At 52.8% G+C, this 13,344-nt stretch overlaps 5 protein-coding genes across 5 annotated transcripts; 2 read left to right on the top strand and 3 right to left on the bottom strand.

The window, feature by feature from the left end:
- Positions 1-589: 589 nt before the first annotated feature.
- C8A04DRAFT_15328 (metal binding domain of Ada-domain-containing protein) lies at positions 590-1,360 on the bottom strand (the record flags this gene model as incomplete). Its single annotated transcript, XM_062778444.1, has 1 exon — positions 590-1,360. One exon carries the CDS (start codon positions 1,358-1,360, stop codon positions 590-592), a length of 771 nt encoding a protein of 256 aa, XP_062633390.1.
- Positions 1,361-1,916: 556 nt separating this feature from the next.
- Positions 1,917-2,645, top strand: C8A04DRAFT_40287 (uncharacterized protein; the record flags this gene model as incomplete). The annotated part of the gene is made up of 1 exon (XM_062784888.1): positions 1,917-2,645. One exon carries the CDS (start codon positions 1,917-1,919, stop codon positions 2,643-2,645), a length of 729 nt encoding a protein of 242 aa, XP_062633389.1.
- A 483-nt stretch (positions 2,646-3,128) lies between these two features.
- Positions 3,129-4,718, bottom strand: C8A04DRAFT_15352 (major facilitator superfamily domain-containing protein; the record flags this gene model as incomplete). Its single annotated transcript, XM_062778451.1, has 1 exon — positions 3,129-4,718. The coding sequence occupies one exon, from the start codon at positions 4,716-4,718 to the stop codon at positions 3,129-3,131; it is 1,590 nt and encodes a 529-aa protein (XP_062633388.1).
- Positions 4,719-5,288: 570 nt separating this feature from the next.
- C8A04DRAFT_15364 (uncharacterized protein) lies at positions 5,289-6,692 on the bottom strand (the record flags this gene model as incomplete). The annotated part of the gene is made up of 6 exons (XM_062778456.1): positions 5,289-5,388; positions 5,469-5,525; positions 5,591-5,717; positions 5,785-6,355; positions 6,408-6,526; positions 6,611-6,692. The coding sequence occupies 6 exons, from the start codon at positions 6,690-6,692 to the stop codon at positions 5,289-5,291; spliced, it is 1,056 nt and encodes a 351-aa protein (XP_062633387.1).
- A 705-nt stretch (positions 6,693-7,397) lies between these two features.
- C8A04DRAFT_15339 (vegetative incompatibility protein HET-E-1) lies at positions 7,398-12,393 on the top strand (the record flags this gene model as incomplete). Its single annotated transcript, XM_062778448.1, has 2 exons — positions 7,398-7,826; positions 7,897-12,393. 2 exons carry the CDS (start codon positions 7,398-7,400, stop codon positions 12,391-12,393), a joined length of 4,926 nt encoding a protein of 1,641 aa, XP_062633386.1.
- Positions 12,394-13,344: the final 951 nt, after the last annotated feature.

The following is a 13,344-nucleotide window of genomic DNA, read 5'->3' as shown; positions in this document are numbered from 1 at the left end:
CCTAACCCTAACCCTAACCCTAACCCTAACCCTAACCCTAACCCTAACCCTAACCCTAACCCTAACCCTAACCCTAACCCTAACCCTAACCCTAACCCTAACCCTAACCCTAACCCTAACCCTAACCCTAACCCTAACCCTAACCCTAACCCTAACCCTAACCCTAACCCTAACCCTAACCCTAACCCTAACCCTAACCCTAACCCTAACCCTAACCCTAACCCTAACCCTAACCCTAACCCTAACCCTAACCCTAACCCTAACGGTGTTGAAGCCGGCTTCGCCGCTGGATGCGTCGTGTGATGTATGGATGGTATATCATTAGCGTGAGAATGAGGAAGGGAAGCAGAGGGAGACCAGAAATATTGCGTTCCTGTTGCGGTATATGGTTGCGAAGCCGGTAGTCGTAGGCGAGAAGGAGATGGAAAGTGTACAGCATGTGATGGATAGGGAGTTTCGGGAGGAGTTGGATAAGTTTAATCCGAAGGGGAAAGCGAGGAGGAACGAAATGTTTGCCAAGGCCGGGTTGTAGAAGACGAAGTAATATGTCACGGTATTGTGAGATGGTTGTATACGCCTGATCAATCCACTACTTAGGCAGTGAACCGGGAGCGTCCGAAAAATGACAATCTAAAAAGGTACTCATGTCAACATCGTCCATATCAAGTGTCCAATTCTCCACCCCAGGCAGATCCGCCAACCCGTCTATTGCTGGGAACTCGAAGAAGCTGTCCATGCCCCAAGACAAAAGATCAGGACCAGAGACAGAGGGAGAAGCAGAATCCGTGACCTTAGACCCCTGGGTCGGGTCGCTCAAGTCGATCGGTTGTGGAGTAGCGGAACCCGAGTTTGTGTCTTGTAGTGTCAAAAGCCCCGACAGATGCTGCCTGCCTAGATTCAGGCCCGGGCTATAACGGGCCTCCTGTCCTTTCATCCACTCAATCGGCGTCATGCCTATCGTGTCCTTGAAGACACGGTGGAAATGCCACTTTGACAAGTTTGCCCTTTTCGCCAAGCTCGCAAGGGTGGCTGGCAGCCTGTTGCTCTCTGGAGATTGCTGGATGGCGACCAACTCGCGGTCGACCATGGCGCGAACTTTGGCAATTGCGGCCTCTTCTGGCATCCCCCCTGAGGTATTTGGCTTGCAACGTTTACAAGCGCGGAAGCCGTCCTGCTCCGCTTCTCTGGGATTGTCATGGAAGCGGACGTTGGCGCGTCTCGCGAGCCTTGCTTTGCAGACTGGTCGGCAATAAATTTTTGTGGTTTTGACCGAGTAGACAAAGGCCCCATCTGCTGTTGGGTCGCGCTCCTGGACTGCACGCCACCGCGCAGCGTCGTCCCTGAAGAAATGACCGGCCATGAGTCCAACAGGTTGATCGGTAGACGTTTCCGCGGCGGTGAAGCGATGGGTCCGAGACTCGGGAGGAAACTGAGCTCAAAGTTTGCTCTAATGATGATGAGAGTTAGGTCCCCTGCTTTTGAGTAAAGCCGGATCGTCCTGCCCTGGTCATGTTGCGACAAAACTTGCCATTCGTATTGCTTTGGCTGGACCACTTGCGGTTGAAGTACCCAATCGCAAGTATGGGATGTCGTGGGATTTTGCGAGTTTCTCCGCTGTTGCTATCAAAATGGCCAATCAAACGGGAGAACAACCGGCGTGCCCCATAATTAATTGACGACGCTGGCTCGAGGCTGGCAGGAAAAGGGGGCTGTTGCAACTTGCAAGGCGATCGTTGTGGAGATGAACAACAGAGAGCATTTGTATATATGATGGAATTTTCTCCCAAGCTTGCCGGTCGACTTTGGGAGTCCTTACACCTCTGCTTTAGTACTGCACGCCTTGACTTGTTTCGGCACCACCGACCCAGTGACCCAGTCTATCGTTCGACGATCCCACAGCCACAGCACCTCTGATCATGTCTGTCCCAGATCACGGCATTATTTCTCCTGCCATACACTATTGGGGCTCTATAGTCGTCTTGGTTTCCTCCGAGAACGAAGATGGCACCACCAATATTGCTCCGATGTCGTCCGCCTGGTGGCTAGGCCGTTCCTGTGTTCTCGGTCTCGGGTCGGGGTCCAAGACTACCGGAAACATCCTCCGTACCGGCCAGTGTGTGCTGAATCTCCCCGACGACTCTCTTGCTGGCGTCATCAACTCGCTCGCCCGGACTACTGGCACCAGCCCAGTCTCGGACTGGAAGCGGGGCCGCAAATACGAATTCGTCCCCGACAAATGGAGCAAGGCTGGTCTTACGCCCGAGGCGGCTGACTTCGTACGCCCGGCTCGCATTCGCGAGTGCGCGGTCCAGCTTGAGTGTGAGCTAGTCCATTCGACCCCATTAAGCGGGGACTTGCCCGACCTGAAGGGGGTCTTATCCGCGGTCGAAGTGCGCATCCTTCGTGTTCACATTTTTGAAACATTGCGCATGTCAGGATACCCGAACCGGGTAGACCCAGACAAGTGGCGGCCCATGGTCATGTCATTTCAGCAGTTGTATGGATTGCGGGACGGGAAGCTGGAGGAGAGTGTGCTTGCTCGGATCGGCGAGGAGGAGTATCGTGGGCTTACAAAGAGCGGGGTGAAGAAAACCTTGGGGGAGGACGATGACGAATTGGTGGTAAGGGAGTTTGACGGGAAATGAGTAATACCTTACTGTCTTGAATAAAAAAATAGAAGATTGGGGAATAACTTTGTCGAATCATTTGATCCTTTCTGCGCGGCCAGGCCTTAATTATACACAGAAAGAAAACGCAAGGCCTTATTTTCCTCTCTTTCTGGCCTCAAGATCTCCATATGCGAGTAAAGCTATTTCAACCCGCTTCGCTCTTTTTTCTATACCCCTTTCTTTCCTTCCCTTCTACTTTCTACGATCACCCTTGTACGTCTAATTACTTGCACTGTCCACCTTGTCGTTTACATTTCCGCTTCTCAATAACTACCTTACACTAACGCCTCCTAGCTGTTCGTACCCCGATGAAAACGTCCTGCCTTTTTATTTAACAACGATTTGATTTGATTTTGTAAGATGGCATTTGAGTGATGCAGAGGGTTTGTTTTGGATGCCCTGGACGTTGGCATGCAGTTATTGGCGGATGGCGAAATCGGCACTACCTTCAACCTTAGCTTAACCCTTCAGTCTTTCTGAGCGCTTGTTCCGCCAACCATGGCCCCATTTCCGCAAAGTAATCACGGCCAAAACACAACTCAGAGCATCAAACAAGCCGAGCAAGGTAAACACCCACCCGTACCCTAACGCGCGAACCAATGGATCCAGCATGGCCACCGCAGCAGCTGCCAGCCCGCATCTCGTGATATTGTTGGCCGCCGCCGCCGTCCCTGTTGCCTGGGGGAACACATCCACAACTAGCGCACTGTACGTTTGGTGTACCAAGGTACACTTGCACCCTAGGACACCTTGCAGCAACAGGAGCACCGCAGGGTGCGCGTGCCGGTCGACGACCCAACCGTAGCCCACGACGAAGGAGGCCGAGACACACAGGATGGCCACGGACCACCGTGAGCGCGCTCGCTCAATCGGAAACTGCGCCACGTCGTCCCCGCACACCCGGTCGATTGCTAGGCCCGCTTCGCGTGCGACGTGCCGGTAGTTGCGGTCCATCAACCATCCTGCTATGAACCCACCCGCAATGATTCCCAATCCGCCTGCCAGAAAACAGCAGCCCACCTGGAGGGGGTTGAAGCTGTACCCTTGGTAGCTATCGCTGCTGTTTCTGCCACCGCCGAAGATGGGTGTAATGGAGGTTTGTACACAGAACCAGAGTGCGTAGGGACAGCCAGCGAGCCACAGGGCGAGGAAGGAATCCGGATGGAAGACAATCCGAAGCGAGGGCAGCGGGTTGGGGATGATAAGTTTGCCGCGGCCGGTTGCAAAGCTAGCGGTATCGGCCGTTCTAGTGGCTGTGGACTGTTGGGGTTTCTCCCGGGTTTGATTCTCTAGGTCAGGTTGTTCCTGTTGTCGTTCTTGTTGATGATGGTCTGGCAACGGGCATATCTCCGTTTCGTTCCCCTTTCTCTCTTCCCTCCACGCAAACAAGAGGCTCAGCCACGTCCTCCAGAGCCCCTTTGCCGGCACAGCTCCATTACCCACCACCGTCCGTGCCGTCTCAGATTGGACGAACCCGATTAGCAACACCGCCGACGCCCCGAAAATTAACAGCGCCCTGAAGCACCACCGTGGATCTCCAGACGCGAGCACTGTTCCTCCCCCAATGATGGGTCCGATACAAGGGCCGATATTAGTGGCCGTCAGCATCGGCGCCAGGAACCGGCCCCGCTCGGAGTGCACCGTGACATCGGCGACCACGGCGTACGCCAGCGAGAGGACAGCGGAGCCGCCGATGCTTTGCATTGCCCGGAGCAGGAGCAGGGCAGGGTAGCTTTTGTCGACGATCGACAGGCCGAGCGATGCGGTAGTGTAAATGCTGAAGGTTGCGAGGTAGACCGGGCGGCGGCCGAATGTGTCTGACAACGGCGACCAGAACGAGGGAGCGATACCCTGGAATACCATGTAAAGCGTTATGGTGAGATTTACAGCTTGTGTAGAGACACGATAACGCTCTGCCAAGAGTTCTAACAAGGGGAAGTAAATATTTGCCGTTAATGAAGAGGCGAGAGCAAGGTAACCGAGGAGGCAGACGAGGGCGGTTCGATTTCGAGCGGTCCACGTCGTGTATGGTGTTTGAGATGAGTCCATGGCCTCCGATAACACCCGATCAGAGCGGGCACTCCTGTCCTTTTCGTCACGTTGCATAGTTGTTTGCGGGAGGGTCATACAACGCCGTAAAACATAGGCGTAAGGTAGGTTGGAAAACTAAGCGACCCCAGAGTGGGAAGAGGGGTTAATAAATTCTTCGCCTCTCTCCCCTGCAGTTGGAAACCCATGCTGCAAGCATGCAAACATGCAAATAAGCGGGTCCCGGCCGGATGCTTGGTACCTAATAAACAGTGATGAAAGTTTAAAGTTGAAGAATCAATCAACGTTAAGAAGCCTCGGTCATTCACAAATCAACAAACATCTCGCATTCCATGAAATCTCCCCCCCGTCCAAGCACAGCGAGCAGTAATTATTTAAACGAAAACAGCAACACCTATTCTCGTCCACTAAATCCAGCCCATCTCCATGCTTACACCTTTGTTCAACTCCTGTTCAGACTTAGAGCTTTCCACCCTGCTGCCTACCCTCAACTGCCGCGTCGACTGCCGCCCCGACTCCCTGACCAGCCCACAATCGCTCCGCAGTAACGGTCTTGTCCGCCTCAAGCGCCTAAACGTTGACCGTGGCCGGGTCAATACCCTTCTCCAACAGGTATCCCTCATAGCCGAGGGGGTACTTTTTTAGCAGATCTCTCATTGTGTCCATCACCCTGTGTAATTAATTAGGTAATTACCGCATGTGTTAGCTGGTGTCCCGTTGTTCTCTATCTTAATATTTGGTGCCACTTACAGCATTCTATGCCGTAGATTTCCGGGATACAAAGAGGATGCATGAAGATCGAACCGGCTGGACCGAGGTGTTAGCTAAGTAAGGTACTAACTGTAGAGGTTTGGAGAAGGGCGATGTCTGACAGTGCATAGAGTGCACCCCGACTCTCAAAGTCTTCGGCCGGTGCAGATGCGTCATAGTACTTTCGGTATTCGGCAATGTACGCATGCGTCATCTTGTGGCGAAGGGGCCACCAAGGCCCCATCTCGTCTACCGGTTACAATGTCAGTTATTCCGCAGAGGTAATGCGTGTTGGTCTGAAGAGAGTATTTCGCACATTCGTGGTGAGCGTAGAGGGGAGTCGCGTCAAAAAACATGGGATGACCGGTGGTAACATCCACCGAAGCGTTTCCATCCCACAGGTCACCATGCACGAGTGTCGGAACGAGAGTCCTGCCTTCAGTCTCCAACGGACGCAAGAGCCGGGGGATCACCTTGGTCATGAGGCCTTCGCGGAGCTGGCGCAGCTCTTCATCCGGTCCGTGCGTTTCCTCTTCCATGTCAAAGATCTTTTCCAAGCCTTGTGAAAAACACTCTTCCCAGGTGCTCGAGAGGGGGAACGTCTGGGGGTTTCGCCCCCCATACATTGTGATGGGGAAGCCGAACTCTCCTGTCTTGGACTTGCCGCGCTTGTGAAACTCTGCGACGAGCTTCGGAAACTCGTTCACACTTGGGATCCCGTCTGAAAGCTCGTGAAACCGACAAATAAAAAAGTAGGTGTCTGGTTCTTCGGCGTACTGGCCCCAGCCCAGAGGTTCCGCAACCAGTTCTGGCGCAGCATTGTGGAGCAGGGTCATCGCGTAAAACTCGGCCGATACCATGTTTTTTCCATGCTCAAACTGATGAACCTGTTCAAACCAGGTTAGCAGTGCAAGACGTAGCAACTAGCTATTGTAATACCTTGATGAAGAACGGAGTGGGTTCCCCCTCCTCGTCTGTGGCATCGATCTTCGCAGTTCGAGCCCAATATGAGGCCCCGCTTGGAGAGATTCCGAGAATCTTAGTCCCCGGTGGGAGCTCTAATTGGAGCGAGAGGATGATCAGCAACTTCAATGTCCAAGCCTCAAGTGAGAATTAGAAGTGCAGAGTCGAATGGTGCTTACTTTCGATGACCCCTTTGTCGACATACTCGATCGTTCTCGCGGGGACGGGGACTTCCTTGTCCCAAACAGATTTGTCCGTCATTGTGCAATAACGTGATTACCTCAGCGTATGAGGCACTATGACTTTGAAACTGAATTTGAAATGTTCAAAAGGCTTGTTATTTTGACGTATTCTAATGAAATCGCTCGAGTCGCCAAAGTAGGCGGGCAACCTTTTGGCTTTAAGACATGACGGCTACCCTCCCTGGGTCTCTGGCACACTTGTGCCGTTTCTTCGAGACACGGCAGGAAGCGGCGGGTCCCGCTGCCGAGGGGCGGCGTACATGCATTAGCCGATCGAACAAGGGGTGGTTGCTACATTCTACGATTGGCCAATATCAGAGCCTTGCCTCCTATTTCTGCTCTGGCTGGTCTCTTCTGGCAACCATTGCAGGGCTCTAAGCCTTGTGTTGCAGCACTGCATTCTCCCGATGCACCTAGGCGCCCGTGATGACAAAATGGTGCTCCGATAAAGCTGCTGGGCTGGGTTGCTCCCCATTCCACACACATCATTGGTAGGTTCCGGTCCGAGAAACATTTCAGAACCCCCCCCGCGCAAAGGTAGCACTCTCTCGACTTAGGTCCCGTGAAACGAATCCGTCGCGCGACTCCTCACCCCGTTGAGAGTTGCGTGAAGTCGAATGGCCGGGTTTACGCTGTTGAGGAACTCCCGGAAACCGCTGCTTTGGTCTCCGCGAATTATTTCCCAAGCGGCGTTGCGCCATAAAAGCACAAAACCGCGCCCATCATGGACCGTCCTGGCACCGAGATCACGCGCACGAATACAGCGGCCTCAGCGAGGTCCTTTCTCTCCAGGCCATCGTTCGGGTTGAGTAGAAAAGGCAGTGTAGATGCCAACGAGCGAGAACCCAAAGGCCCGTTAGGGCTCACGACGCTTCACGTCCCCGTCTCTGAGCAAACAACGCCTGTCGCCGACCTGGTTTTTGTTCACGGCCTAAACGGTGGTTCCCACAGCACCTGGAGCAGGGGCAGCATCCCCGAATGCTTCTGGCCTCGTCAATGGCTTCCCGAGGACGAGGCCTTTAAGGATGTCCGTATCCATACCTTCGGTTATCCGTCGGGGGTAACCAGGGAATCAATCATCAACGTCTCCGACATTGCTCGGTCTTTGCTAGCTGCCGTTAAAGACTCACCGATCATGAACAAGGGAAAACCAGTACGTCATAAGCAACCCTCTCAATGCATGCTCGCCGCAACTAACAAGAAAATTCGAACCTGCTTGACAGCCACCATTGATTTTTATCGCCCATAGCATGGGGGGTCTCGTTGTCAAAAAGGCCTACATCATAGGGCATCGCGAGATAGAGTTTAAGCCGGTTGCCGACCGCGTCAGCTCAATCTTTTTTCTAGCGACCCCCCACCAAGGAGCAGCCATCGCGCAAACCCTCTCTCGCTTAACCGCCATGATTGGAGCCCGTCCCTTCGTTGAAGACTTATTCCCTCAGTCACCCCTCACTCAAAGTCTGGGCGAGGATTTCCCGCGAGTCAGCAGCGATCTGCAACTGTTTTCTTTTTTTGAAACACGGCCGATGACGGTTGGGGTCAACAGGACACTCATCGTTGATAAAGCCAGCGCTGTGATGAACCTCCCCAATGAAAGGAGAACATTCCTCGACGCGGATCACCGCAATGTGGCCATGTTTTCAACACCAGACGACCCCTCCTACGTCTCGGTCCGAAATGCCTTAGCCACGGTCATTTCGTTTCGAAGAGAAACAACCCGGCTCCAAACACATGTTGCGGCCCAGGAAGACCAGGAAGCACTCGATCAGTTTATGGGTATCTCTGATGGGCCTGAGGATGACATTTTGATTCAGGAATCCATCAAGCTCCCGGGATCTTGCGAATGGATTGCAACCAAGTCATTCTATCAGTCTTGGAAAGCGTCCATGAATTCTTCCTTCCTGTGGCTCCGCGGTCGCCCGGGGGCTGGCAAGAGCGTCCTATGCAGTCACATCATCAGCGACCTGCGTAACCAGGACCTCGACTGCAGTTTCTTTTTCTTCCAGGCCCGGGATCATGTCAAGTCGACCGCAAACGGCTTCTTACGGTCGATAGCATGGCAAATGGCGACACTTCACCCAGGCATTAGAGAGAAGTTGGCTGCTATCAAGTCAGACTGGAGGGATAATCCCATCGACAAGATTGATGCCAACTCTGTGTGGAGGAAGATATTTCTCTCCGGCATTCTCAGAGTTAAGCTTAGCAGGCCCCAATACTGGGTCATCGACGCGATGGACGAATGCAAAGCCGCAGCAGATATCCTCAGCTTCCTCTCTCGCATTCAGGAACATTGGCCTCTATCAATTCTCATCACATCCAGAGACACAATGGATGCACATCAGAAGGGGCCGAATCCAAACATCGACATCCGAAGCCATACGATTTCAGAGCAAGATAGCTTGCAAGACATCTCCATTCTTCTCAAAGCAAATATGGCATCCTTGCCGTGTCCGGCATCAGCCCAATGGCCCACCCGAGAAGAAATAGCTGCGCAAATTCTCAAGAGATCCGCCGGCTGTTTCTTATGGGCATCCATTATTTGCTCTGAACTCCGCCTAGTGACGAGCGAGAGAGAGATTACCAAGGTCATGGAAAGTACGCCATTAAACATGGATGCCGTTTACCACGATATTCTGGCGAAGATGGAATCCGCACGGTTTGGCAAGGCAGCCGCAAAGGCCTTTATCGCATGGACGACTTACGCCTTCCGGCCGCTCAGCGTATCTGAGATACAAACTCCTGTCGAGATGGACATTAACGACAAGATCGACGACGTCCAACGTACAATCTCAAGGTGTTGTGGGAGCCTTGTGTTTGTCGACAATAACAACAAAGTTCAACTTGTGCATTTGACGGCACGCGAGTTCTTCACTCGGAAAGGGGCGGAGTCCGAATTCATTCTCACAAAAGCCGAAGGGCATCGTCGCCTAGCCGCTGTGTGCCTCAAATTTCTTCTCCAGAATTCTCAGAAGAGCGTCAGCCGGCCAGGGAGAAGGCTCACCTCGGAACCAGACATAACACGAGTTCGCCGAGGCCGCTCCCCGTCACCTCTGCCACCCGCTCGCGAGGCTGACCCCTTTACGCACTATGCATCCCAGTTTCTCTTTCAGCATCTGAAGTTTGTCCACTCAAATGACGAAGAGCTACTTGTCATGCTTTCGGATTTCCTAGGGAGCAACAACCTCCTCCGTTGGATTGAATTCACTGCCACCAACGGAGACCTGCGCACCATCTATCAAGCTGGCAAGACGATCAACTCAATCCTGAATCGTAGGGCACAACACTCGCCACCGGTGGGCCTTGCTCGAAAACAGGGCAAATACGCTCTCTTGGAGAAATGGGGAGATGACTTGATCCATCTGGTGACCAACTTCTCCGGGTGGCTCAGGCGATCACCCAAAGCAATCCACCATTTGATACCCCCTTTTTGTCCTCCTGATTCAGCCATACGCCGGCAGTTTACCAACCCTGTACGAGGTCTCAATGTCCAAGGTTTATCTTCTCGGGGCTGGAATGACTGTCTGACCACCATCACGTACCCTGACGGGATGAAATTAAATGCATTGGCTGCCGGGCCGGGCTACTTTGCAGTGGGTATGTTGAACATGACAGGTCAAGTGCTGGTTTACGACGATACCATCTTCCAGGAAGTCTACATTCTCCACCATCGTGAACCAGTGTGGGGACTTGTCTTTGCGGAGAGCGGGAAATATGTGGCATCTGCGGGCGCGAGAACCGTCCGTATCTGGTGCTTAGCTGACGGGTCGGAACGGTCCTCCTTCAAGATCACTTCCTTGTGCTTGAGCTTGGCGTTTGTGGAGGAGGATGCGATCTTGCGGGTTGCCACCAAACAGAATCGGTTGATTGACTGGGACGTTGAAGCTAACGCCTTTGTCCACGATGACCCGGTAACTTGGACCGCCGATCTCCCGGACACGATGCAGTTCAGGACGCCGATGCTGGCAGAGCTTGGCATGGCCAGTCACCTGTTAGCGGTGCTGTACAGGGGTGAGAACATTGTGTTCTGGGATTGCATAGACAATCGAGTCTACGATACGTACGAGAAAGAGACGGGGTCCATCCAGGTCTTTGGCAGTCGAAAACTCGCCGAAGGTTCCACGACCGTCCGAGCCGCCGCCTTCGGACACTCTCTCGACGTCAACCTCTTCGCAGCCACTTACACGGACGGGGATTTAGTCGTTTACGACATTGATAGAGGCGAGGTTGTCGCTGTCGTCGAAGGAGCAAACACCATGGTATTGGCGACTTCCCAAGACGGCCGAACTCTTGCCGGCGCTGACTCCGTGGGAAATTTCACGTTGTTTGAGTTCGAAACCCTCCGTGCGTTGTATCGTGTTCGGTTCGACACCCAGATTCTTCCTACCGCCCTTTGCTTTACTTCAGACAGCCTACGGTTCATCGAAATCCGTGCCGGCCAATGCCGGGTCTGGGAGCCTACCGTTCTCCTTCGCACCGATATGCAAGATGACGACCACAGCGACACAGTCTCCGTATCTACGGGGCCTCAGGAGGTCGACCATCAAATCCTAACAAACGCAGTCCCAGAAATTTGCTCCATCGCTTGTTGCCCTGAATCCAGCGTGGTTTTCTGCGGAATGGAAGACGGATCCGTCCTCGCCCATGACACATCCGGGCCGGAGCCTGAACAGAGGCTTCTGTTTGTACAAGACTCGCAATGCGGCATTCATTTACTCCATTTTGACAGCCAAGGGTCAACCTTATCGTGCGGCGACCGCTCGGGACGATTCACCGTGAGAAAGCTCTTACGACCCGACACCCCACGCCATAGAAGGACATGGGAGGTTGCACCGCCGATGATCGACGGCCGGACGCCGGGTCAGAGCTCCGGCGTTTTAAGGCAAATTCTATCCTCTTCAAGGCATCAAAGACTGCTTGTGAGCACAGAGAAACGAGACAAGCTATGGCCCATGCCGAAACAGGGTGAAGGGCTCTGGATTTGCCAGCTCGACTGTGAGGGTAACAACAACGGTTCTCGCTGGCTGACACGGCCGGGGGTCAAATCCGACCTGCTTCTTCTTATTGGCGACACGGGGGTTGAGTTGAAACTCTATGACTGGGCAACCTTGGATCTCGTCCGAGTTGTCTCTTTATCAGCTGGCCAAAGCCCGGCGCTTGACCGATTCGCAGCCTTGACTCACCAACAGTTCTTTGCCACATACACAAAGAAGCCGCCAAAGGGGCAAAGTTCTGCTCCAATGTCCAGTAGTGCAAGGCAGAATGGCCTAGCGCTACTCTGGGACTTCCAGAGCCTTGAGAACGGAACTGAACCTCTTTTGCCCCAGTACAATCTGGGTGTCCTACCCACTAAAGTCGAGCATATACTCGGTGTATCCGGCTCCCGCCTTGTCCTTTACATGGCGGATCACTGGATTGCCTCAGTTGAAATCCAGTTACCCGGTGCATTGAGCGGTATTGTTGTCGACGGTTCTTTCGTTCGTCACTTCTTTCTACCCAACGACTGGATTGGGTCCATGGTAATTAACAACATGATCTTTGGCAGTGGTCGAGGGGGTGAGATATTTCTTGCCCTACGGTCCGAGCTGGCGATAATCAAGCGGGGGCTCGAGGTTACGGAAGACAGTGGGACATTCAATTCAAGACGACTAAACACTGGCTTCTGGGGAGCTTCTGGAGGAAGGGTACCCTTTCGGCACCGCGCCGCTTCATCACAGTCTTGATTACAGGGAGGTCAAAAGGCTTGTAGTATTGGTAGTTCATCTCGAATAGAGTACATTCCTTAATTTCTGCCAAGACTTTCTGTTAAAATATTTGACAAGATGGTGGAAGTTGTTTTAAATGTCTGTTCATGAGTAAAGCGAATGAGTAAAGCGAGGGATCAACAGTTTTGTCGTCTCCGCACTTTCGCAATGTATCAATGCGTCGTGCATTGTGTCTCTGTAACGAATCGTCCAATGATACTCAGCAGGGTTCTTTCATTAGGGCCAAGTTCAAGGGCTGCGAGTCGGTGAAGCCAAAAGATTTCTAACATGATGTAAACCAACTCGACATGTTTGGCTACGCTCCTGTTTATAACGGGGTTGAGTACCTTGAAGCAGTGCCAAGTGCCTTTACCACAGCATAGGATGCTCCACTGATGGCTCCATTTACTTGTTTTCGTCTCCTTTCACTTTTTTTTCATTTATTCTTTTTATCTTTTTTTCACTCGTGTGGAAAAGTGGAACATCTTGGGGACTTAGTCAGCAGCTTTTTCTCGTCTTGTCTTCTTTTTTTTCCTTTTCTGTTTCTTTGCCACAGCGAGACCAGTCCATAAAAGGCAAGCATGATATCACCGCGACGACCCGACCTTCTGTAAGGCGGTTGTTGTAGCGTAAAGTAACAATCTTCAACACGATACTTTGGCCATCAGGATGCGACCTTATCAGCTACGCCTAGTAGCCGTCCTAGACCGCATCACGGCCATTTTTTGAGTTTGACGCGGTATTCAAGTGCACAAGTACCTGCATCCAATCAACTAGCCGCATGGTGCTTGGAGGTTGGTGGCTTTATAGACCCTGGGACCCATGGACTTCCCCCTTCCACGCTTCCACCCCTTCTTAGTTGGGACTTTGAGTCTCAAAATAAGCCAGTAAGTAATTCCCAGGTACCTGCTCACCAGGACAGAATGGAAG

The sequence above is a fragment of the Dichotomopilus funicola genome, assembly GCF_033296635.1.
Source record: "Dichotomopilus funicola strain CBS 141.50 unplaced genomic scaffold C8A04scaffold_90, whole genome shotgun sequence".
Taxonomy (NCBI): domain Eukaryota; kingdom Fungi; phylum Ascomycota; class Sordariomycetes; order Sordariales; family Chaetomiaceae; genus Dichotomopilus; species Dichotomopilus funicola.
This window is presented reverse-complemented; position numbering and strand designations above follow the sequence as displayed.